We start from the raw sequence: 25901 nt of genomic DNA on the forward strand, positions 1-25901 counted from the left end.
ACATCTGACTTGTAAGCTTGGAATTTGCCTAAAGCCTTTTTTTTTTACCTGCTGAAAAAAGGCATCTCTTTTCTGACTGTTGTTCGCTGGGCTGATACATCTGTTGTGATTTTCTGCTCCTCCGCAGCAAGGCCACATTGTTTGAAGTTGTGCTTTAATGGGATCTTTTAGAGCATTTTTACTTCCTTCTCTGTTCCTGATTGACATACTTAAGCTCAACTCACCATCCAACAACCACTTGGGTACCCTGCTGTCATTCATTATCCACATATGTTTAGCTGGCGAGTGGAGTTAGGTTAGAGTAAGCATTATTCCAAACATGGTAAATTATCTCTTCTCCTTAGCCTGCCTCTTGTTCTGTTTCATGTTCAGTCAGATTTGGAGGCCAGCATTAGGGAACTACTCAAGAAGCTAGACATGGTATCAGTGCCCAGATGCAGGTCCCACTGAAACATAGCCCAGGAGAAGCTTACTCTTCTGAATTCCTTCAGTCCTCCTTGTCTGTATCCTTCTTTTGTCCCTGTTGCATGCTGCCTTTTATTCTTCTTTTGTTACTTGACCTTGAGACTTTTTTTCTCCTCTTTTTTTTTTTTGGTTCTCCGTCTTGGTCAAATCATCCCCTTCCTTTGGCTTCTCTGATCACACGGTCTCCTGGTTTTCCTCCTACTGCTCTGTTCTTTATCAGTTTCCTTTGCAGCCCCTCTAATGTTAGAACGCTTCAGGGATCTGTTGTAGGTCTTCTTCTGATCCTACACATTCTTCCCAGGAACACCCTTCCATTCTTGTGGCCTCAGTTTTTCATCCACAAATTGTTCCAAAATCTGTTTCTGCAGCCAGACTGCTTCTTAGAACTCCAGACCCAAGTGCCTAGCTGTGAACTGGATGTCTCTATCTGCGTGTCTCACAGGTGCTTTGTTCAGAATGGAGCTCCTCATTCCTCATACTTGAAATATTTCCTGTCCAAGTTTAAGGCATTGTCATCTTCTCCATTGCCCAACCAGAAACCACTCTCTTTCTTTAACATCTAGTCACAAAGCCCTACTAAGTTTACCTCCTAAATATACCTTCATGTCTCTTCTTGCCTCTAGTCTTACCTACCTCCAAAAGCAAGTCCGATCATGTGAGGACTCCTCTGCCTAAATATGCCCCCTCAACTCAGGATTTCCCACCGTTCTTAGGATATAGTCCAAACCCTTTAACTTGCCTTACAAGACCCTCTAAGGTCTAGTCCCTGCCTCCTTGTTTAGCCTTCTGTCATCTATCTCCCTCTTATACTCTACATTCCAGCAAAAGGGATCAGAATATGTCACTTTGGCATAAGGATTATTTTGAGCTGAAAGCAATTAAGAAGCAGCAAACATAGAAAGAGCTCTTTGCCCTCCCCCTATCTGCCTAAAAGCAGTACATGAATTTCCCTTTGTGAAGGTGTTTCCTCTCCCCTCTCCTGTACCAGGAGGAGGAAAACAAACATTATCACGAGACAGAGAGTTGGCACTGAGTTGGGTCTGCACAAACAAACTGTACTAAAATAACCCTTATCTCCCATTAGTTTCCCCATATGTTTACCTTTCCACAATTTACCACCCCTAGAAGTCCAAACCCTTTTTCCTTTGTCCTGTCACTTCTCCACAAATTTATTGCCATTTGCTAAGATAGTATGTAACCCCCAAATCTAACCACCTCTTTAGTTACTTATCGTTGAATTCTCCTATGTGTATGTGTTGCAGGTGTAAATAAACTCTTGTTTTTTAAATTCTGTTAATCTGTCTTTGATCAGTTTCATTTGCAAGGCCCCGGATACTGAACCTAAGAGGGTAGTGGGAAAAGTTCTTTTCCATCCCCTACACCAGCTCCATGGAACTTCTTGACCCACTTTCTTGACTCAGAGGCTTCACAGGTACTGGTCTCTCTGTCCAGAACAGTCTTAATTTCACTCTTCACCTGGCTATCTCTGCTCATCCTCCAAATATACTTCTTCAGGCTTTTTCTGACCCTTTAGAATACAGGGATAGATGGGCTGTCCCTGCTATTGCTCTTGTCATTACTCTCACCACCCTTTACTATAATTACTTGTTTAATTGTCCACTTCCTATCTAGCCTGTAAGTTCCATGAGGATAGAAGCCCGGTCTCCCTGTTCCAGGATGTATTTTCCACACCTAGTACAGTATCTGGTACATAATAGGTACTCATTCTTATTTGTTTAATGAATGAAGAGAGTAAACTCATTCTGTTCTTATAGTTATTTTTTGTTTATTGATTGATATTATGTACTTAATGTTTGTGTCCTCTCAAAAGTCATATGTTGAAGCCTAACCCCCAGCGTGGCTGTATTTGTATCTGGGGCCTCTAAGGAAATAATTAAGGTTAATGAAATCATAAGGGTGGGGACCTGATCCAGCAGGGTTTGTGTTCTTATAAGAAGAGACACTAGGGAGCTCATGCTCTCGAAAAGGTCATATAAGGACATAGTGAGAAGGCAGCCATCTGCAAGCCAAGAAGAGAGCTCTCACCGGAAACCAAATTTGCTAGCACCTTGATCCTGGGCTTCTAGCCTCCAGAACTGTGAGAAAATAAATTTCTGTTGTTTAACCCACCAGCCTGTGATATTTTGTTATAGCATCCTGAGCAGACTAATACAGTTGAGTATTCTATTTATGTCTTGTCTCCCCAAGGGAAAGCCAAGTCTTAAATTTCTTTATATTGTTCTTTGAAAAGCATTACATATTTGGTAAATGCTTAAAAAATGTTGACTGAGTAATTAAAGTCGAAGCCTTTACACATATTACTTCTTCCTAAAATACTTTTTCTTTACCCTTTAACTAGCTAAATTCTACTCGTTCTTCAGATGTCAGCCTTAATATCACATCCTGAGAATATTCCCTTTTCTACCTAATCTAAATTATTAGCTCCACCCTATGATTCTCTCTCACGTCTTTGTTCTTTTCCTTCATAGTATGTATGGTAATTTTATTTGTTTAATATAAGTTCACGAAGGCGAGAACTTTGGCTCACCATAACGTCCCCATCACCTAGCATAGTGCCCTGCACAAATATAAACATATATTAAAATATTATAAGTATACCTGATGATTAAATGACTTGACTGCTTAATTTTAATCTCTTATTGGTCATAACTTGATGCTTTTTTGACTCCCCCTTTCTGGACCTGGAGAACATGCTGGCCTTGCACATAAGTCCTTAAGGGATTTAAAGTCAAGGCACTGTCTGAAGTGTTCAAGCTAATCGGAAAATGCCTCGTGGTTGAGGTGAGCTCTGAGATGTGCTACATGGCCTATGGCTAGGAGAGTTAGGCAGACTTGGAAAACACAGGGAAAAAGACAAACTGTAAGCAAATTAGCTTGCCTGGAGTGGAGGCTGTATAAGCTTGGTCGAAGTGGTGATATTGGGGACAGTTGATAAGATTTGGGTTCCAGGCTGATGACTTTAGGTTGATAAAATAGATCTAGGGAGCTGCTGGTGATGATTGAACTGGGGAGTGACCTCATGAGAATGGAATTTGAGAAAGATTGTGCTAACAGCTGAGGATTATGTGAATTGGAGGAGAGAGAGAGAGAAGAGTAGGGTCCAGAAATGCAGCCAAGAGGCTGCTAGGGAATCTAGGCAGCTCTAAATTTCCATTATTCTAGGATCCTAGATGGTTGAATCTGAAAAAAGATGGAAAATGAAAATAGTTCCGAGTTACTCACTTTCAGTGAGAAATATTCTTATCCAATTCCTTCTCCTTAGGGCATTCAGATTCTAACCAGAAGGCTGCTTGGTGAGTACAGACTGAACCAAAAGAGTGAATTGAATGATCTTACTGGCTATTATCTCCTTTTTCTCAGAAGGTACATATATGCCTGACTGCTAGATGAAAAGTATCTGTATCATCTGGAGAGGATGTCCACCAAATGGTAGATTCTTTGTTTCTCCCTTTTCTAGGTTCTAGGCAGACTTTCATTTTTCTCCAAATAAGTGACACAGCAATGGATTAAACACAGACTTGATTATATTCCAGTCTTGAGTATACATACACTATAGTTGTCTTGAATAGACTTTGTTGTTGTTTGTTTGTTTTGTGTCACAAATATATGATTTGGGAGATAGGTGATGAGCTAGGATTAAAATATAATGACTTTGAAGTGCCTCAGGTGACAACGTCAAAACATCAGTTGAAAATGTGAAGCTTGAACAATTTAGGAAAGAAGTTGGGACTGGAGATATAGGTTTTTCAGGTAGAACTAAATGCATTCTACTTTGGTTGTAGTACTTTGTAAAACCTTTATGAGAGTATTTATCATTATATTAAAACTATTTAATTACATATCTGCATCCTCCACACCAGACAGTGAGCTCCTTGGGGCCAGGGATGGCCTCTTACTCATCTTAGTAAAAGTACCTGATACTGTAGGTGCTCATTGAGTGTTAGTTGAATGAATGAATGAGAGTAACCTGGATAAAGGAGATAAAGGAGAGGAGTGTCAGTGACAGAACTTTGGTGCTGTAAGTACAGTAGAGAAGGCCTAGAGACAAGACCACTAGATCTAGCCACAGAGAAGTCACCAGTGGAGTGCTAGGGAGGAAGTCAGAATTCAAGAAGTAAAAGAAGAAGTTGGAAAGAGAAACCAAGAAAAGAGAATCATCTTTAGCATTAAAAGCATATCCCCAAATGCTGAGAAGAAGTGCCTGCTAAGGGTTTGAGTCTCTTTTTCCTTACTGAGAGCCATCTATGCTGTGCATGCCAGGCCAGCTCTCTCACTGATGCCTTCTTGCCTCCTTGCTCCCTTGGGGGCCAGGCCTCTCCCTGAGGGAAGCCCTAACAGCTCTACCAGCTCCCACTGTTGCCTTAGAGTAGTATCCTGGGTTCTAGTCTCAGGTCTGCCATGACTCACAGTGTGACCTTGGGCAAGTCACTCTTCTCTCTCTGGGCCTCTGAAGTCCCGTGCAGCTGTCAGGATGTCTCGGAGAATGCAGTTTGGATGACTGGTGAGGATTCTGACTTGCTCTCTGCTGCTTTTCAACTATAAATTGCTTTGCCAAACACCAACTGTCCTCCCCTCTGCTTAGATCCTCGGGCGACTCTAACCCACCTGTTGTTGGGCCCCTCCCAGTGTCCTCCTCCCGTGGTTCAGTTCACAGACTCGTCACTAGGCAGCACGGCCTTGATTGCAGCACAGAAATTAGCTTCAACCATTTTGGTTGACAGTTGAGTGATTAGACCAAACATGTGGCATTCTCCATCTCTGCTAAAGCAGCAGCAGAAATGAAATTTGAGGGGATGATTTAAAGTGCTCTGAGAGGGGTGGGCAGGCCCCGTGGCGTAGTGGTTAAGTGCGCGTGCTCTGCTGCTGGCGGCCCAGGTTCCAATCCCGGGCACGCACCGATGAACCGCTTGTCAGGCCATGCTGTGGCGGCGTCCCACATAAGGTGGAGGAAGAAGCGCACAGTTGTTAGCCCAGGGCCAGTCTTCCTCAGCAAAAAGAGGAGGAGTGGCATGGATGTTAGCTCAGGGCTGATCTTCCTCACACACACACAAAAAAATTTAAGTGCTCTGAGAGCCAGTGCTACTATGGTTCTTGAAATTTTGATTTTAGACACCTTTCCATTCCTTTTCTGCCTTTACCTTTGGTGCTCTGGGCTTCAAGGGTCACTGAGACTGAAGATTATTTGTTGCTTTTTTCCTCCTTCCTTGGTGGCAAGGAATCTTAGATAATAGAGGATTGAGTTAATCACTCTCCTTGATTTATGGCCTTCTTTCATCAATGGTCCATACAAGGCCTCTCTTGTTTAATTATATATTTATTCCCTTTTATCTCATTGCCCCATACATCCAAATGACTCTCATATTGGGCAACCATCAAATATTTTTAGTGTGTATTTTTTTGTTTATACGTGTTCTTGAATAATGGGTAATGCTTCTAGTATGTATATATTTTAAAAAATTTTAATAATATATTTTATTTTATGCAGTACATCCAAAATCTTATCATGTCAACACGTAATCAATATAAAAATTACTAATGAGATATAGTACAGTCTTTTTTCATCTTCAAAATCCACTGTGTTTTACTCTTATAGTATATCTCAATTTGAATGCAAAATTTTCATCAGATATGCTTGATCTGTATTTAGATTTCGTAAAATTTACAGTTGAAAAAGTAGATTCACATACCTAAGTTATTCCAACCATACTTTAAAATTTTACAATAACTGAATCAAGTATCAAAAAAAATCATTTTGCTTTAATATTCATATCCAAATTGACAAAATTGCTGCATCTATTTTAGGAGAATTGATTTGACTTTGAAGCAAAAGCATATCAGTTTCAAAACTATGTCCAAGTAAATTCACTAACTCTTGTATCAACTCAGTATTACTAATAAGAAATTCAAGGAGATGTTGCATAAATTGAAAAGCAACTAAATTTATTAATATCAATGCAACATTTAAACTTTTCTTGTCATTTTTGCAGTTTACACAATGTTGTTGGTTACAATTAAAATCTTCTGCATATTTATGTTAGAAAAATGTGCATGGATTTGCATTATGAGAGGTTTCACTTTTAGCATACATTCTTGTACCTATCTAGCTAAATTGCAAATAAGCATTTTCTTTCCTTGGAGCTTCCATTTTAGTTCATTCATATGCAGTATGACATCAGTGAGATTATATGTATATATTTTTAATTTATAGAAATGTTATCGTGGTTTATATCTTTCAGTTTCTTGATTTTCGCTCTGTTGCTTCTATGTATACATCTAATTTTTTGCTTCTAACTGCTGTACACTCTTCCAAGGTATGCGTTCACATCTTACCCAAGCATTCTGCCAGTGGTGGAGACCTAGATTGCTTCCAAGTCCTGCCACTGCAAATCATGCTGCGGTGAACATCCTTATTCATGTCCCTTATGAACTTGTGTGAGATTTCTTTCAGATGTATACTTAGCTTGATTGCCCTTCTAAACCACAGAGCACTTCTACTTCTATCCTCCATATTTCTTAGCTTTTCTATTTCTTTACCTTTCTTTTTTTCTTCTGGGAGAAATTTTCCTTTTTGTCTTTCAATTCCCTAATATATTTCCCAGCTGTGTCCATTCTGCTACTTTTCAAATCTATGTGTGGTCTATTTTAGTCATTAATTTTTTATACCTAATGTAGTGCTTGTTTTATTAAAGGTTTTTTTTTCTTATTTCAACTATTATACTTTTCATATCCAATATTTCTGTTTGGTTCTTCTTTATGTTTTCTTGTTCTGGTGTCATACTAGTAATATTTTCCTTTATCTCTTTTGGCATGTTTATTAAGCTAGTTTTAAAATCTTGGTCTGTCTTGTCATATTTCTACTTAAAGTACAATCTATAATCAAGTAGGTTGTATCCTTTTGAATTAGTTGTGCTCCTCATCTGTCTTGTTATTTTGCCCATGGGAACATAGGTTGCTCTGTCCAACAGGGCATACCAGTGCCATTGAGCTCAGGGTGTGAGGGTTGGGGGTGAATGAGCCCTAAGATCGAAAACCCCAGGCACCAAAACTCTCAAGTCAGTCAGGCTGAACCCCACAAAATAACTCCTCATGTCAGGGCTTCACCCTTTGCCCCCAGCCCCCTCCCCTCCCCCCCAGGGAGAAGCAGCCTTAGGAGGAGGCACTTCTTAGATTGCATTTCACTTGCCCTGAGAGTTTGGGGGATGAAGAGGGGAAACAACTGTCCAAAGTTTGGTTGCCCCCTACCTGTTTTTCATCAGCTCCTCACAAGTACAGTGCATCTTCAGTGCCCTGATGTTGCCCTTATCAGCACCTAGATCACACATTTGTGTCATGCCGGTGACAGGGCATCAATGTTTGTTCTAAGACAGGGTGGAGGAAAAGAGAGATCAGAATCCCAGAGCTCCTTTTCTTTTTTATCATTTCCCCAGCCATGCCTGGCTACCTCCTGCCCCAAACCCCTCTACCACATTACAGTTCAAAATGGGGACCCCCTTCACCCAAGAGGTTTCTCACAGTTTTCTTCATTTCTTGGTATTTTCCCTTTATAATTCTTCCATGATTGATCTTGGGAGAGGGAGCTACAGTCACACTAGTTCAATCAGGACCCAAGCTTAAGGATTTTGAGTGCTTGGTCTGTGCTAGACACTGTTCTAAGCCTGTCACCCACATTAACTCATTTAATCCTCACAACCACTCTATGAGGTTATATTAGCAACCCTATTTTACAGATGGGAAAACTGAGATATAAAGACATTAACTAGCTTGGCTAACAAACTGATCGACTCAGGACTCTAACCCAGGCAGTCTGACTCCTGAGTGGGCCCTTTTAACCTCTGCCTTTCAGCAGAGCCCAGTTTACCCAGTGCCCTCTATGGGGACAGATTAGTGTAGTGTTGGCCAGGGCTTTGCCCCGTGATGTCTAGCTTATGAGACATTGGCCAGAAGGGAGGAGGGGAGGTGACAAGGACAAGGCATTAACAGCCAGGCCTTCTGTCAGCAGCATTTGATCCCAGGCAGGAGCCTCTAATGGATCTCTCTCAGGGCAGGACACAGGTCCTGTGTGGTGAGAGGGAAGGGAGGAGGACGAGTGAGTGTGTGTGAGCCTGCCCAAATGAGGGCTGATGTCAGTTCTCCTCTGTGTGTTTGTCTCCGAATTTGACATGTGGCATAAACTGGTTGGTGTAAAATTCTGGCCTATGTTTTCTATCTACTGTGTTTGAAGTCCTTCCAGTGGGAGCATTTGAGTGGGCTGGAGCAACTCTGGCTCGGGAACCACTAGATGCCTCCCAGGGGCATTTGTTAGGCTGCCAGAACCTGCTACTATACTGGCCTCTTCACGCTTATGCTGCTTCTTTCCTTCTCTCTTCCTTTCCTTTGCTCTGATTGATCAGCATGTATTGGAGGGTAATACCCTGTCATAGGCCCTGTGAAGAATACTCTAGAAGGATAAGATTTGAAGGTGAAAGTCAGTGACCGTGAAACAGAATGAGGACCATAAGACAATGAAACCTCTGACTCCAATTACTGGGCTCTTATCTGTGGGCATCAGGAGTTTTAATAATAACAAGGCTACTGTTGAGTATCTTAATTCTTGATGCATGCATTTCTTTCTGGGAAACCATAGCTCTACTCTAGTCGCTTCTGAAGTGCCAAACACTTTTTTAGCTGAGCTTGCTTAAAAGAGAATCAGAACCTGATTTGAGGAGCATCTCCTCCCCATTTGGGGGCCCTGGGGCCTAAACTTTCAGGCAGGCAGGCTCCTCATCTGAGTGTCACTGACAGGCGGGCTGCCTGGCCCAGGAACCTGCTACATGCTTTCTGAGCCACAAATATTTCACACCATGGGTACCCAGCTGCCACCCTTCCCCCTCCCTCATTCCTTTCTACCTCTTCCTTGTTCCTAAACCCACGCCTTACAATCCCATTAGCCACTGCCACCTTGTTTGTCCCTCCTTCGTGGGCCCCTCTCCTGCAGTTCCTTCTGGGGAATCTGAGAAACCTGAGCACACCTCTGCTTCATCTGCCTGGGAAAGCAAAATGAAATGAACAAAATGAAAATGAATGTTTCCTATGTGCCAGAGATGGTTTGAGGTGCCTTACTTACGTCATTTCATCCGAGTCTCACAACAACTTGAGAAGGAAATGTTTACTGTTGAAGGGTAACAGTACCTGAGGGTACTGGGTCCAAGATTAGGGAATGGCAAAACCAGGATTCAGACCTATGCTTGTCAGACTCTAAAGCCCACACCCCTTCCGTGTTTTCAGATGCCCCTCATGCCGCATTCACCTTCCCCAGCTTTCTAACCTCATAGCTCTGTTCCCAGGTATATTTGCTTCTCCTTAGAATTAAAAAAAAGAAAGAGAAAAAGGAGAGAAAGAGAGAGGAAAAAAAGGAAAGGAAAGGACAACCTCTCAGCTCTCTGTCTGTTGAGGATTATACTTTTTTCTAGAATGATTAGCATAACTTGTTTTTTAACTGGAAGGGAACATATGAGAGCATCTCATTCAGTGGTTATTTTAAAACTTTTAAACCATGGGACTGTTTCTTAGAAAATGATCATGGGACCCCAGTATATAAAACACATAGGAGTGGTGCTGACTGAAGTGGCAGGGGGTGGGGGAGCTCCAAGACCTGGCCCCTCTGCGTCCCTTGCAGCCAGAAGCAAGTCAGAGGAGCCTTAGGTGTCTTGATTATCTCTCATTTTAGACATAAGCAAGCTGAGGCCCAGAGAGGGGAAGTGGCAAAGCCAGGACTAGTGCCTGGGTCTCCCAGCTTCTGACCTGCAGCTTTCTACAGAAACCCCAGTTAGTGTATCTCTGCAAACCCCGCAGGACACCTAGTCCAGGAAGGGGATGTGGTGAGGGTAGACAGGGGGGATGCTGGGCTTCCTCTTTCCTCCTTTCTCATCACCAACAACCTGAGCTACCAACCCCCCTGGCGAATGATGTAGTCAGGGAGGGGACAGCCAAGGAATATGGAAGGATGCAAGCAGAAGCACATGAGAGCAGGTGACAAGGAGTCAGAAGGAAGAGAGAAGGCGAGGTAGAAGAGGGGAAGAGGAGAGGTGAAAAGAGCAAAGGAGCTGCTATGCCAGCCTAGGGCCAGGGCTGGCCTAGGGTTTGGGCCCTGGTCTTGCTCTAGGATCCCCTTGGGCGAGTCCCCCCCTTTCCCTGCTTCAGTTTCCTTTGAAGGCTTCTCTGCCCACCAGCGGTGAGAGCTATAGGCTATAGGAGGGGCAGTGTGGTATAAGAGTGTGGCACACAGGGAGCCAGAATCAGCTGGCTCAGCTCTGCCTGTAAATAGCTGAATGTCTTGAGGCAGCTCAGAAGTCTCCCTGGGCCTCAGATTCCTCACCTATAAAATGAGATGGGCTGAGACCATCTCTCAGGGCCCTCTTGGCTCAGAAAGATCAGGGACATGGAGCCTGTGCTTAGGGAGCCTGGGTATGGGCAAATGTGGGTCCCAGGGCCTCTGGAATTGCAGGCTCAGGAGTTAACAGGGACCAGTTGTTAAGTAGTCTAGCAATGTTGTTTGATAGGTGAGGAAAGTGGGCCTAGAAAGGCAAAGTGACTTTTCTGCCTCTCTCAGCTTTATTTCTCTTTATCCTCTGAACTCTCGAGACTCAAGATTCGGCTCAAAGCAGTTCTGTGCAGTGGATAAGCTTTTTTGTTGTTGTTTTCTGAACATTTTAGTGACTTTCAACATTTTTTACAAAAACAGCACTTGCTTGTTATAAAAATTTCCATTAATACAGGAAGTGAAAAAAGTAAAAAACTGCAAATTGCTATCATCCTCCTGTCCTCACCCCCTAGGTCCCCAGGGGTGTCTCCCGTTAACAGTTTAGTGTGTGTTCATCCTGACCTGTCTGGTGAACACACAAACATATGTGTCCTCCCATAATTGGGATTATAATATCAATTATTCAAGCATACACTTTAAAATCAGACATACCTGGGTTCTAATCCAGCTCATAGCTAATTAGCTGAGTGACCAGTTTTAGTCTCAATCTCCCCATGTGTAATGGGAGTAATAATAATGAAGATTTAATTTGATTTTATATGAATAAGATTTAACCTATTACTGTACTGTGCCTGGTACATAGTAAGCACTACACACACATACACACATGCACACACACACACACACACACACACACGCATATCCAGGGGCACAGAACAAGATAGAGGTGTAGTAAAAACGAGACCCAAGTTTTCTGACCTCCAGTCTCATTGACTTTCAGCCACACCTCTCTGCCTCTCACCCTGGCCCCCACTAGGCAAAGTTAAGAGCTCAATACTTGTTGAAGGAATGATTGAGGTTGGCTGGGGATTTGAGGTCTATGGAGTTCCTGGGATGCCTGTTCTGGAAGATGGAGGGTTTCACCCTGTGGACTGGGAGGCTGTGGGACAGTGTGGGTTAGCAGGACCAGCTGCTGCTTCAGGGCTCCAGGCTGGAGAGTTGAGCCTCAGGGCAGAGCCGAGGCCCCAGAGTGGCTCTCAGCGTAAAGGATCTTGGCTTAAAAGTAATGTGCAGTGGGCTGCCTCTGCTCAGGAGGGGCTAAAAAAAGCCTGACCCTCCCCTGGGCTTTGTGTGAGGGTTATCAACTGCTCAAGTCAGCTCATCTCTCTGGCTGGACGCTGGCATTTTTGAGAGGGTCTGTTTTCCTGGCCCCTCTGGGTTTCCACCAATTGGCAGGAAGGGGTCAGCCTGTCCCAGAGGTGGAGGCCATGTGGCGTGTGCAGTGTGGGGGGAGGGCGAGGGGGCTGGTAGCCCCAAACCTGGTGACAATACACAGTTGTCAGCTGTGCCCTGCTGGTGTTTCTTCCTTTTATAGTCAGCAGCAGTTGCTCTTGCTCTCACTCAGCCCCTCTGTGGGGGCTCCTGCCCAGAATAAAAGGGGAGGGAAGCAGCCCAGTCTCCCATCTCATCTCCCAGGCGCCGCATCTCTTGATTCTTTCCTAGGTCCCACCTCTACCAAAGATCCCAGCAGGACAACATGCCTCCCAAGAAGCCTGAGCCTAAGAAGGAAGCCGCCAAGGCAGCCCCAGCCCCTTCCCCTGCCACAGCGCCAGCCCCTGCTCCAGCTCCTGAGCCCACCAAGGAACCTGCCTTTGACCCCAAGAGTGTAAAGGTGAGTGAGCCTCAGGCACTGGGATGGGGGTGGGGACGGTGTTCAGGATCCTATTTGTCCTGGAGCTTAGAGATCTACTTCAAGGAGGCTGGACTGGGGTGAGGGCTATGGTGTCCATGCCCCAGTTCACAGTCCCACGGGGTAGTGGAGCAGGTGTTGGGGCTGGTGAGGGGTATTTCGGGTTGTAGGCCTTCCCCTCAAGAATGGGTTTCTGCTCTGTCATTCCAAATTTGCCTAGCAGAGTTGGGAATCGCAGGGAGATGCAACAAACCAACCAACCATCCAACCTTTTTTGAGGCGCTGTGGGGGCCACCATAGCAAAGTGAAAAAGACTGACCCTTTCCTCCAAGGTAGTATGATATCTTTATGGAAGAAAAGACACATAATGATAACTGCCACTGTAACTTGGAGTAAGAGGTAAACAGCAAGGGAGCATGTGCCATGTGTGCTGGGGGTCTGAGAAAGGCTTCACTCGCAAAGACCCTTGCAGTGGGTGGGGTTTGGGGGGCAGGGAGGCCATAGATAAGGTGAGAGAGCCTGGTTCCCTCTCCTCTTCCACACCCAGCTGGGCTGGTCCTTCTGTGGCCTTGGCCTGGCCTCCTATCTGGAGTATGCAGAGGACTGGCCCATCCCAGGCTGAGACCCTCTTTCTAACCCAGTGAGGGAGTTGGGCCTGGTCCCCTCTGCTGCCCCAGGCCTAGTCCCTCTCTGCCCTGCTCTGCTCCCCTCACACTGGAAGGTTCCTCTCCCTGGAGCTGGTGTAGGCCCTGCCTGCTGACTCAGTCATTTCAGGCCTCCCAACTATCTGGCCCAGCTGCTGAAGGAATGGAACTGGGAGGGGATGGGCTGAGGAAGGAGGGATCAGAGGCCCCTGGAGAGTGAAGCAGCTTTAAGCCTTGGCACCAGAATGTGAGAGGTCAAGTGGCAACTGGTATGAAGAGCTATTAATAACAGGTTGGGAGTGGTGGGCCCCTGAGGATATCAGCCTTAGGGCAGGGCTGGGGGCGGTGAGGAATCAGATCAAAATGGGAGCTCAGGACCAGGTTCTGTGACAAGTAGGCAGGGAAACTAAAACCCAGGGATCTGATTGGATGACCCTCCCGAGCCATCTCAGGATTCCTCCCAGCACCCATGGCCCCTGGAGACCCTGAAAATGTGCCAAGAACCCTGGGGTTGATCTATGGTAACCCCTACAAGGGGCAGGAGTTAAGCAGAACTGGCTTGGCCAAGAGATGGAGGCAATTGCCCCACCCTGGGCTTGGTTATGGCCCACTCTGGGGAAACTGAGGCATAGTATAAGACCTTGAAAGTACTTGAAGATTCTCTAGGTCTTACATCACTCCTTCTATGGGCAGAGCCTGGCAACAAAAGCTGACTTTCTCCCCCGTCAGGACGCCTTTATTTCTGATTTGTTCTGATAATGCTCTACTCATGTGGGACACCTGCTGCCAGGCCTGGTCCCTGGTGACTGGGCAACAGCTTCCTAGTGGTATCAGACAAGTGCTTTCCCCCTGGCCTATCATTTCCCTCCATCCACCCACCTCTTCCAGTTTCTCCCCCCAGTTGCAATCCTCTTTTCCATGTCTAGATCTTCCAATCCTAGGGGTCGTTTCAAAGTGGGGAAAAAAATGTAGGTGTCTTTCATGAGGGCTATTTTCTCTATTATTGTACTTATCCAGTTTCTTTGCTTAGAAGATTCTTTGCTCAAAGATAGAGCAAAAGTAAACTTAAGCCCAAAGTGTGTGGAGACGACCGCATATTCTGATGTTATGTTTTTATACTAATTTCTCTCTCACATGTACTCCTTAAAGCATTGCAAAGTAAGGCTAACTGCACCTTTTCCCCGGAGAGTTAATGCAAAACATCCTTTAGCCCATTTAGGGGGTTCCTTTAACTTCCTTACCACCTCCCCCAGTTTGGCAAAGTCCATTCCTGGGCACAGCCGCTTCCCTTCCCACCCCTCTGCAACCCAGGAGAGTGAAACCGAACCTCTTAATCTCAAATTTGTATGCCTGAATGAGCAGTAAGCCAATTGCTGAGACACTGGTGCTTGGAGGTAGAGACAGGTTTATTCGAATTGGCCAAAATGAGAAGGTGGGAGGATAGGTTCTCTCAAATCCACATTCACTAAAGAAGAAAGCAGGGGGCTTTATAGAGCTAAGAGGCTTGGGAGGAGGAGTTTTGGACAAACAAAGAAGAAATTTGTGTTTCTTTCACTTCAGATAAGCCCTTGGGCAATCAGACTTCTGGTGTCAGCTGGGGGCTGGTTATCTGGTGATCATAACTTCCTTAAAGGCATTCTTTTTCTTCTACAAAACAAGTTCATAAATCTTTGTGACCCTTGAGTCACCCCTCAGGTTAAACGAGAAAACAGCAAATTAGTAAGATTAACTTCTTTTCATCTGTCTGTTGGGAATAAGGTCGAAAGTTAATCATGTTCTTATTGAATATTTACAGCAACCCTCAGGTACCCGGCTTCAAGAATATAACCGCTCTCCCACTGTCCTAGCTCATTCCAGCCACCCCTAGGGGTCCTCATTAACGGAGGTCAGCCTGGGTGGGCACAGCACAAGTGGCAGAATTGGGACTAGGAAGGGTGGTGCATGAAGAGGATGCTCCAGGATTAGTTACCACCACCAGTGGAGAGAGGAGTAGGGGTGTGGTAGATAAGCACAATGAAGTAACATACAAGATCCTAGATTAAATTGAATAATTTAATCATTGTTCATTGTCATTCATTTTCGAGCACTCTCACCTTTTTCTCCTCTACTCAGCATTGAATTATTATGCACTGGGGAGGAAGTTCAAAATTTATTCCTTCTCTCAACAAATATTTTTTGAGTGCCTACTCTGTGCCAGACATTTCAATGCACAGTAACAAAAATCCCTACTCCGTGGGAACCTTGGTTTCAGGGAGTCAGGGTACCCATAAAGGTGTGACTGGAAAACAGTTGCAAAGCACCGAGGGCCCAGCTGAACTACCCTTGCTGCCCCAGAGTACCTGAGAGGGACCTGTGCTGAAGGAGGGGCTGGGATGGAGTGGGGTGAGGGAAGGCTTCATTGAAGGAGGTGGATTGAAATTCAGCGTGAGGTAGAAAAGGGAGTCCAAGGATGAGGGTTGGTGGGCACCCAAAGGGAGAGGAAGTGTGGCTTGTAGGAGGATTGTGGAGGAGGGAGAGACTGAAAGGATGAAAGTGAGGGCAGTTTATGCTCGTGAGGATGAGGAATTTACATTTGATCCAAAGGAATTTTAATAGGGAGCCAGTGTAGGGTCTAGAATTATCCAGAGTATTTCTTTCTCTTTCCCTCTCACTTGGAGCCATCACTTAACAAGTGGTATTGAGAGAGCATTGGAGGCTGCCTTCTTTTGGGGCCCATCAGTGTGGCCCATTCATCAGGAGACTGGTGTTTTACACTTAGCCCGTGGTCTCCTTAGTCAGTGGCCTGCTGGAGGTGACCAGACTGTGGTGGAAGCCACTTTTACTTCCCTTTGGAAGACTTTGGCTGTCCCAGCCCTCATTCCTCTGTGTTTGTCTCCCCACAGATAGACTTCACTGCTGACCAGATCGAAGGTGAGTACAACGATCCCCCCACACACCCTCTCTGTTGCACTTTTCTGGAGGAGGAGGAGGAGTTGTTGTCATCATCACGGTAATATTCATCACCATCATTGTCATTGCTGTTTGCTCACTTTCACCTACTACATGTTATTACTTAAGCACTTTACGTGGATTAACTCATTTAATTCTCACAACAACGCTGTGAGGTAGGGACTATTACCACTCCATTTTACAGGTGATAAAGCTGAGGCACAGAGAGGTTGGGTGACTTGCCCAGTCTCACACAGGCAGTTGGTGGTGGAGCCAGGATTCAAACTCAGGCAATCTAATTTGAAACCTGAGTTCTCACTACTCTACCAGATTGCCTGGGACATAATAGATGCACAAGAAAAATGCCTGTTTTTTTTTTTTTTTCCTCCACCCCAAAACTCTACTATCCAAGATATTTAGAAGCCCTTATTTCTGTTCCTGTTATTGGAAAGCCCTCCTGAGGTTACCAGCTTCCTCTCCCCTCATCCTGAAGTCTGCCAAGATACTCGCCCACTAACGGTGGCAGGGCCAATGGTGACTTGGGGTGTCCTAGTCCACCTGTGGAAGACAATTTGTTTTCTCAGTTGTATACAAAGTGTTATTAAGTGCAGCTTCAAGACAAACCTCAAGGTCTCCCCCCTCCAGTCTGACTGTTACCTTCAAGCTGCTCTTCTGTGGGAGTCTGGGGTTTTGAGAATGAAATGTCTTGTCACATGATGTCTACTTTGCAGCTAGGGTCACTGTCATTGCAGCTTAGCCCTCTGTTTCTCCTACCAAATGCCTCCAGGACACGAAATCATAGTAGCTGGAAGGGACCTTAAAAGGTCACCTGATCCAACCCCCTGATTTTAAGCACATACTATATTTTAAAAATTAAACAAATACATGCACATGGTAAAACAAAATCATATGCTACTTAAAAGTAAATAATGAAAAGTGAAAATATTTTCCCCTTGTTTTCCTCTCATGCTGATTCCTCTCCCAAGGACAATCACTGTTAACAGGTCTTTATATTTTCTTTGAGAAAAATATATAGTGATATACTGGTATGTATGTGTGTACGTACAAAGTTTACACAGAGTCATGTGTCTGTGATACATACAGTCCTACACCTTTTACTTAATATATATCTGGATTTAATAATATAAGATATATTATTTAATAATATGTTTAGAGGTTTTTTAAATAATGAATACAAGTGGTTCTAATTCATTCTTTTAAACAATTATTTAGCTTCTCACACACGGATGTACCTTTTTAATTTAATCAGGCCTACATTGAGAGACCTTTAGGTTCTTTCCAGTTGGGGGATATCAGCTTGCTTTCCTCAAGGGATCTTCCTAGAAGATGTATGTAGGTATGTAGGTCTGTGCCCAGGATCTGAACCTGCAAACCCCAGGCATGGACCTAAGCACCACTCATGAAGCCATGCTGTGCCAGGTGTCCCAGATACAAAGTAGAGGAAGATGGGAACGGATGTTAGCCTAGGGCCAGTTTTCCTCAGCAAAAAGAGGAGGATTGACAACGGATGTTAGCCCTGGGCTAATCTTCTTCACCAAAATAAATAAATAAAATTGAGTAGTTATTGCCCTTCAAAAAAGCGATACCAGTGAACCCACAAATAGGGCATGAGAGCTGGCAGTTGCATTTTGAAACCAGTAGATTGAGGGGCTGGCCTGGTGTCTCAAGGGGTTAAGTGCGCGTGCTCTGCTTCAGCGGCCCTGGGGTTCGCAGGTTTGGATCCCCGGGGCGCACTGGCGCACTGCTTGTCAGGCCATCCTGTGGTGGCTTCCCATATGAAGTAGAGGAAGATGGGCACGGATGTTAGCTCAGGGCCGATCTTCCTCAGCAAAAAGAGGAGGATTGGCAATGGATGTCAGCTCAGGGCTGATCTTCCTGACACACACACACACACACAAAGAAACCAGTGGATTGAATCTGACTCTGTTCTTGTGATACCTTGTGGACACTCGCTTTCAGTCAATAGTTTGGAGTACTGTGAAACTTAAAATTACTTTTACTGCATTTTAGTTAAATATATACCTGCGTGTATATACAGACACAGTGGCACTAGTGAGGACTAGGAAATGAGCTATTGATAAAACTTTTCATTTCCAAAATGGAAATCAAGGTCAAAGCCAGCTGGGCAGCTGGTTGCTTCTTTTCTCCATGAAAATTTTTGGGCTGGGGGCCTAACTCATTCTAGTCCTTCATCCTTCTGTCTTTGAGGACGTTGTTCCTTATGTTGGGTCGGAATTGTTTCTGCTTTAACTTGACCCCTGCTATCTCTTCCTTTGCTCTTTGGTGAAGCTGAAGATGATTTTCTCGTGTTATGGTGGAAAGAAAGTTATTTAGAATCAGGAGACTTTAGTATTAGCTCTAGTTCTGCCACGGGGCGGGCCCCGTGTCATAGCAGTTAAGTGCGCGGGCTCTGCTGCTGGCGGCCTGGGTTTGGATCCTGGGGACGCCGACGCACTGCTTGTCAGGCCATGCTGTGGCGGTGTCCCCATATAAAGTAAAGCAAGATGGGCATGGATGTTAGCTCAGGGCCAGTCTTCCTCAGCAAAAAGAGGAGGATTGGCATGGATGTTAGCTCAGGGCTGATCTTCTTCACAAAAAAATAAAATAAAATTCTGCCACTATTGGCCATGAGACTGTGGGCAAGTCACTTATGTAAACCTTAATTTTCTTATCTGCAACATGAGGGTATTTGGTTCTTTTCAACTCAGAAATTCTCTGACTATGCAGCATCCTCTAGATAGCCTCCATCTATCTATTTGAAGATAGTTATCAAATCCCTTTGCAACTTTATATTCTCCAGGTGATATGGCCCCAATTTCTTAGGAACTAGCTTCTAAACCTTGACTTCCTTATCCAGTCCTCTCCAGATTTCCATATCTTTCTAGAAAGGGATTACCACCATTGCTCACTGCTCTAGCAAGCAGCTGACTGTTACAGATATTGAGAAAAGGTTTTCTCTGGTCCCATGAACATCACCTCTCACACACCTCAAGATCACAACTGTTCAAAAACAGTTTTGTTTTTTCCTAGTAGCACTCCTAAACTTCAGTCTTTGGTTCTTATGTATGTACCTGGCTTCCCAGCAGGCTGGACCATTAGCAGGTAGAGCTGGTCTCTTCTTCTTCCTCCTCGTTATTTTCTTGAAGTTGTCCAGAAGTCACATCCACATTGGCCTATAAATGAGGATAATAATACCTATAGCATATTTTGTAAAGATTAATGAGGTATAATCCATGCAAAATTATCAGCTCAGAGCCTGGCCCATGTTAAGTGCTCAAATCATGGGGCATTGTTCTTATGACTTCCCCCATCATGTTCCACTCTCAATAGTATCATTATGTTCTTTCTTTTTTCATTCTTCCAATAATTTCTTTTATTAAACCTGACCTTACTCTTCTTTTTCTTCTTCTTTTTTTTTTTTTTATATTCACATGCTTTATTTAAGGTTAGGTTCTTTTGAAGTTTTTTGTTGCTGTTTTTGTAGATGTTAGTGTTTTTCTTTTTTTTTTATTGAGGTATAATTGACATATAACATTATATTAGTTTCAGGTGTACAACATAGTGATTCAATATTTGTATACAATATTAAGTGGCCTTACTCTTCTGAATGAACTATGAGAAGATCAAAAAGTCTGAGTTCAAGTTCAACTAACTAATATATATTTATTGAACACTGAATTTGTGCTAGAAGCCGTGCCAAGTACTTTAAAAGTTAAAAAAAATTAAATCCTTCTAATAAATCTGTGAGGTAGGTACTATTTCCTTTTACAGAGGAGGAAACCAAAGTTCAGTGAGGTTAAGTGGCTTGGCCAAGATCACCCAGTTAAGTGGTAAAATTGGGATTAAACTGGGTAAGATAATACTAACAGCATTGTTTAAGCATTCACCATGTGCAGGACATTGTGTTAAGATGTTATTGTATACGTTATTGTATTTAATTTGAATGTAATTTAAGGACCCTATGAGGTAAGTGCCATTTATAGAAAAGAAGAGGTTTATAGAGGTTAAATATTTACTTGCCCAAGGGCACATAGCTAGTAAGCAATGGAAATGGAATTTGAACTCAATTATTCAGTAATGTGAAAGACATGTGGTCATTTAGCTCTTAAATTCATACAAAGCCTAATAAAGAGTTGCAAGTAAAAGTCTTGGGGCACTTGCTTTGATATGTGGAGTGATTTGTAAATAATCCATATGCAGCCTCTTAAGAAAATAAGTGTTTCTAAAGTACTTGGAGAGGATTAAAAGCAGCTTTTCTCCTAAGTAGTTCACACATTCTTCTTTGATTTATATTGTTAATCTACTTAGTAAATCATTTCTTTGCTGATAGCATAATGTCACTTCAATACCATTCTCGGCAAATTATCCCCAGTAATAAATTGGTTGAATCCAAATTAGTGAGGAATTAAGGTTCTTTGCAAAGGGTCCAGGAGTGCTTTAATTCAGTCTTGCCCCTGGGACAGCTACGCTGTACCTTCAGGGAGGCTAGTCCCTATAGTTCTGAGCTGGTTCCAGAACCAGGAAATATAATAATAACCACCATTTGTTTATTTTCTTTCTTTTTTTTTTTTTTTGTGAGGAAGATCAGCCCTGAGCTAACATCCATGCCAATCCTCCTCTTTTTGCTGAGGAAGACCGACCCTGAGCTAACATCTATTGCCAATCCTCCTCCTTTTTTTCCCCTTTTTCTCCCCAAAGCCCCAGTAGACAGTTGTATGTCATAGTTGCACATCCTTCTAGTTGCTGTATGTGGGACACCGCCTCAGCATGGCTGGACAAGCGGTGAGTTGGTGCGTGCCCGGGATCTGAACCCGGGCCACCAGTAGCGGAGCGCGCGCACTTAACAACTAAGCCATGGGGCCGGCCCCTGTTGATTCTCTTACTATGTGCTAGATGCCATGCTTGGCGCACTTTGTAATTTCCCCAGCAACCCACTCAGGTGGACATTGTATCCCCACTTAAAGCTAAGAAAAGGAGGGCCCACAGAGGTTAGTAGTTTGCCCAAGGCCATGTGCAGATCAGTGGTTGAGCTGGGGTGGTCTGACTGTTTCCACAATGTCAGCTTGCCTGGACTAGGAGCCCCCTTTTTAGCTTGAAACTGATATTAGCTGAGTTTTGAACAGGTCTTATCACTTTGCAAAGTGCCTCCATATTCTGCCTGGGAGGGGAGGTGGGGTGGAGCCGTTGCTCCTGTGTGTGCACAGGGAGACTGGGAACCAGTGGGCTCATCCTGAGGTACTCACCAGAGCCACGATGAGAACCCAGGAAGCCTGACTCCTGAGCCAGAGATGTTTTCACTTCCCTGCCATTTTCAACAGTTAGGAACCTCACATCCATCAGGGAGGGATGGGTGAATGGGAGGGAGTAGAGGCAGGGGAGCCACTAAGATTATGTGACAACTGTCTAATAGAAGAGATCCCAGGCCCAGTGCTGGAACAGGTCATGGAGGCTCCAGGATGCCTCTTCAGTTGTCAGAAGACAAGGTGGGAGCAGGTTCCAGAGAGGGGTTAGGACGATGGCCGAAGGGAAATATTGAAATATTTTATCAACCACGTTGACCTGCTCTCCAGTCTGGGGGAAGCTGATCAGCCCCCATCCATTTCCTTCACTCGGGCCAGGGGGCTGCAGCCGGGTCTTCTCTCTGCAGAGTTCAAAGAGGCCTTTTCCTTGTTTGACCGGACCCCCACTGGAGAGATGAAGATCACCTACGGGCAGTGTGGGGACGTGCTGCGGGCCCTGGGCCAGAACCCCACCAACGCCGAGGTGCTGCGAGTCCTGGGCAAGCCCAAGGCCGAAGGTCAGTGTGGGCCTGGCTGCTCGACCTCCCAGTGTTGCCCTGCCGCCCTTGGGTCTCCTCACCCAGATCTACCTCCTGCCAGCAGCTCTCTCCCTTCTCTCCCTTCTCTCCCTCTAGCTCTTCAAAGCTAGCCTCCTCTCCCCAGGTTACCTGCCTCCTAAGGTGAGAATTTATCTGTAAGGCTCCCCCCTTACTTAGTTTACTGGAGAAATATGTGGCCTGGGCTAGTTCTTGTTTTACCCATGAGATGGGAGCTCCTGGAGGGCAGGAGCAACATTCTATTGCTTCAGTGTCTTCCTCTGACACCCCAGGGTGTTAGGGACACCAAGCAGAGAGGCTTAGTGGGAATCTGACAACTACCCCCCGCCCCCACTCTCCCCCACCCAGTAGGCTCAATGGAGATGTCACGGCACTGAGATGTCCTGGACCATCATGAGTTGTATCACAAATAATTTGTTTCCAATAATAGTTCAAGCACCAAAGATTGCAATTATTCGTTTAATATAAATTAGAGGAGATTCAAGATTAGCTCTATAATGATGCCTCTTTCACTCATTTGCATTTGGTGAATGAGTTTAGAAAGTGATGCCAGGGAGTGTGTCCTGTTTGTGAATGTTATCTGTCATGTGAGGCAGTAAACAGTTGCCCTAACATACACATCCTTCTCCTCGGAGGTGTAGGCACTAGGTGAGTCCAGGCAGACCCAGGTAGGAGCCCCCCACCCAGGGTGGGCCATCTCTGAAGGCTTCCTGGGCCCCATATTGGTCCCCTTCCCCTTTCCTTGGTTCTGGCTCCTTCCCCTGCTTTTGCTGGTGAAGACACTAGTGCAAGGGGGAGGATGTAGGGGGAAAGGGCTAGAGGACCAGCAGCTTGCCCATGTCAGCAGGCCTTCTTAGAGGTCGAAAGATATCTGGGTACTTCCATTTTGGCGGACTTCTGGGTTGTTATACAAGAAAGAAATGCCAAAACTTTTGCTATTTAAAAATGCTTTACATCTATTAGATTAAAGCCTTTAACACGCTACAATGTGGGAAAAGTGTGCTAGTTACAAGAGAATCACAAATTTATGAAAATTATTGATTCAGAGAAGCTCCAGGCAGTGTGGTGCAGTAATGGGACCCAAATGCGGAGTTTTGCAAAATTTTCTTTTTGCAACCTTGTCAGTTCACCTCTGTGACTGTATGTTTGTCACGTGTCAAAAGTCTAAGTTGTGAATGTGAGGCCTGGGCTGTGCAGCCCTTTGGGCCCCTCAAATCCTGCTGTTGCCACCCTCCGCACCCCCCACCCCCCAGTCTAGCTGGCCACCTGGAGCTCAGAGGTCTGGGTGGAGTCACGGCCCTTTTCCCTTGGGCCATAGTCCTTTCACTGAGGAGAGGGCCACAGAGCCAGTCTCCTGCCTTGCTCTCATGGGCTCTGTGCCCTCCAGGATCACTGACTGGGTGCCCCACCCAGAAGTGGCTGCAGCTAAGCCCTGGGTGCTGCGAGGGATGGGTCCTAGCCTGGCAGAGCTGGGGTGAGGCCCCCTCCTGACTCTCTGTGCCCCTTGAGCTTCTGCTCACATCACATTCTTCTTCCTTCCCCATGCCTGTCTAAAGAGATGAATGCCAAGATGCTGGACTTTGAGACGTTCCTGCCCATCCTGCAGCACATCTCCCGCAACAAGGAGCAGGGCACCTACGAGGACTTCGTGGAGGGGCTGCGTGTTTTCGACAAGGAGAGCAACGGCACAGTCATGGGCGCTGAGCTTCGCCATGTCCTTGCCACCCTGGGTATGCCAGCTGGGCAGAAGCGGAGCCCAAGTGGGAGGGATGGAAGAGTGGGAGCTGCCCAGGTGGCATATGTTGGGGGTGTATGGGGGTCCCTGCATCATGAGGATCACATCCTGATCCAGGCCCTGTCTCCCTGGGCTCAGCAGGAATAACTTTCCCCAAGTGGGTTTGCTCAGCAGGGTTTGGGAGGAGAGGAGAACAGGTTGGCAGAGCTGGGCTGCGCCCTGAAGGATGGAACCCAGGGCTCCTATCCTTGTCTTTGCCTTGGTCACTGGGGCCCTGGTCTGCTCACCCAGTGGTGGCTGTAAGGCAGAGGGAAAGGGCTCGGGGACTAGGAAGGGCTTTAAGACCCTGGGTTCCACTTTCCAATGCCTTTGGGGGAGGCTTGATATGACCACTTCCCAGATCAGGGAGTCTTGGGCCTTCAGACTTGAGAGGGTGCTTTGGTTTTGCCTGTCCCTCCTTTGCCATCTGCAATTAAGTGCCCACTGTCCCCCATCCCAGGAGAGAAGATGACTGAAGCTGAAGTGGAACAGCTGTTGGCTGGGCAAGAAGATGCCAATGGCTGCATCAATTACGAAGGTATCAGGGTGTGCCTCGCTTCCCTGGGCACCCAGAGATAGGAGGGCGGGCAGTTAGGGCCAGGTGGGTCTATGGAACAGAACAGATCCAGGATCTAGAGGACACATGCACCAGATGGGCTTTGGTGAATTCCTGACCAGATGTTGTTCTTTTCCATCCTGGTATAAAGGAATGGATTTTGGAGATGGCTCTGTGATATAGTAGCTGTGTGACCTTGGTCAAGTCACTTACCTTCTCTGAGTCTCAGTTTTCTCATCTGAGGAATGAGGTGATGCAGGCACCTTTCTCAAGGTTGCGGGGATTGGTAGAGGTAGTGTAGCTCATTTCATCTATGTCGAGTGTCAGCACAGAGCGGACACAGAGCAGAGGTTAGGTCTCATCCCTTTTTCCACCTTTTCCCGCCAACCCCCAAATAAGAGAAAATCACAGTCTGGAGATGGGGTAGTGGGAAAGTTTGAAGTCAGGCAGTACAGGAAAGGGGGAAGGGGCTTAAGAGAACAGAGGGGGCAGTAAAGAGCTGAGAGGGGGGCAAGGGCAGTGGCTGATTTCCATCTTCTTTCCCAGCCTTTGTCAAGCACATCATGTCTGGGTGAAGCAGGCCACTCCAGGGTGAGTGCAGCCTCTCCCTCCTGGTCCTTTCTGGGGCCACACTGGGGCTTTGGAACAACGCCACATGCCCCAGAGCTCTTCTGTCTGGGCCCCAAGCCCTTAAGAGGAAACCACAGGGGATCATGAGAGCAGCCTGGCCCCTCCCATCATTTCCCCTCCGCTCTCCTGCTCCCATCTCCGCCCCTCATTCCCTTCCTGCCCTGCCTCCTGCCCTCCTGCGCTGTATCTTTGCACCCTATCTTGACCCTCATCAGTCACATCCTCCTGCCTCTCCCAGGTCTCTCAAGGCAACACCATTCCCTCAGGCCTGTGGCCCCCTGTACAGGCCCCTGTATGTGAGGAAGGATCGCAGGTGGAAGAGAGTGTCCTGGCCTGGGCTCTTGACCCTGTTCCTTTTCACTCCCTTCCCTGCGCTCCCCTGTCTTGGTGGGGTTTGTGATAAGGGACTGGGGTGTGGAGGGTGAGATGCCTTTTCCATCTAGCACTTTCTTTCAGGTGCCAGGCCCTTGGCCTTAGCCCTCCCAGGGGGAGTTAGTGAGAGGCCCAGAGTGACTGAGCGGAGCTGGAGTCCTGGCCTTACCACTGCCCCACAGCCCGAGGACGTCATGGGCCCACAGATCTCCTTGTAAATAAAAAGTTCCCGGGTTCCGACCAGTCTCTGAGTTGTTTTTAAAACTAATTAATTAATCGAGTTGGGTTTGTGTGTGTGTGATAATGACACCTGAGGCCTCGTGTATCTTCCCTAGAGAAACGAGTAGTAGTTGGGAGCTGAGAGACAGGGGCTTCCTGTGGATCTAGAAATATGAGGGTCAGACACATGAGCAGAGAACTCTGGAAGGGCCTGCAGTTTGAGTTGTAATCAAGAGGAGTTTCGTTTCCTTCCAAGGCTCACTCTCCACCTTATCTCACCTCCAGG

The 25901-nt window shown here is 45.7% G+C and overlaps 1 protein-coding gene across 1 annotated transcript in view; it reads left to right on the forward strand.

Moving 5' to 3' along the window:
* Positions 1-25631, forward strand: part of MYL4 (myosin light chain 4) — a 28735-nt gene extending 3104 nt beyond the window's left edge. The window contains exons 2-8 of the mRNA XM_058561283.1: positions 12449-12617; positions 16162-16189; positions 21876-22025; positions 23621-23794; positions 24299-24376; positions 24941-24985; positions 25481-25631. Of these exons, the coding sequence (XP_058417266.1) occupies positions 12483-12617; positions 16162-16189; positions 21876-22025; positions 23621-23794; positions 24299-24376; positions 24941-24969 (594 nt within the window). The 5' untranslated portion in view covers positions 12449-12482 and the 3' untranslated portion in view covers positions 24970-24985; positions 25481-25631. The remainder of the gene's footprint in view (positions 1-12448; positions 12618-16161; positions 16190-21875; positions 22026-23620; positions 23795-24298; positions 24377-24940; positions 24986-25480) is intronic.
* The last annotated feature ends 270 nt before the right edge of the window (positions 25632-25901 follow it).

This window comes from Diceros bicornis, chromosome 18 (assembly GCF_020826845.1).
Source record: "Diceros bicornis minor isolate mBicDic1 chromosome 18, mDicBic1.mat.cur, whole genome shotgun sequence".
NCBI classification, from domain to species: Eukaryota; Metazoa; Chordata; class Mammalia; order Perissodactyla; family Rhinocerotidae; genus Diceros; species Diceros bicornis.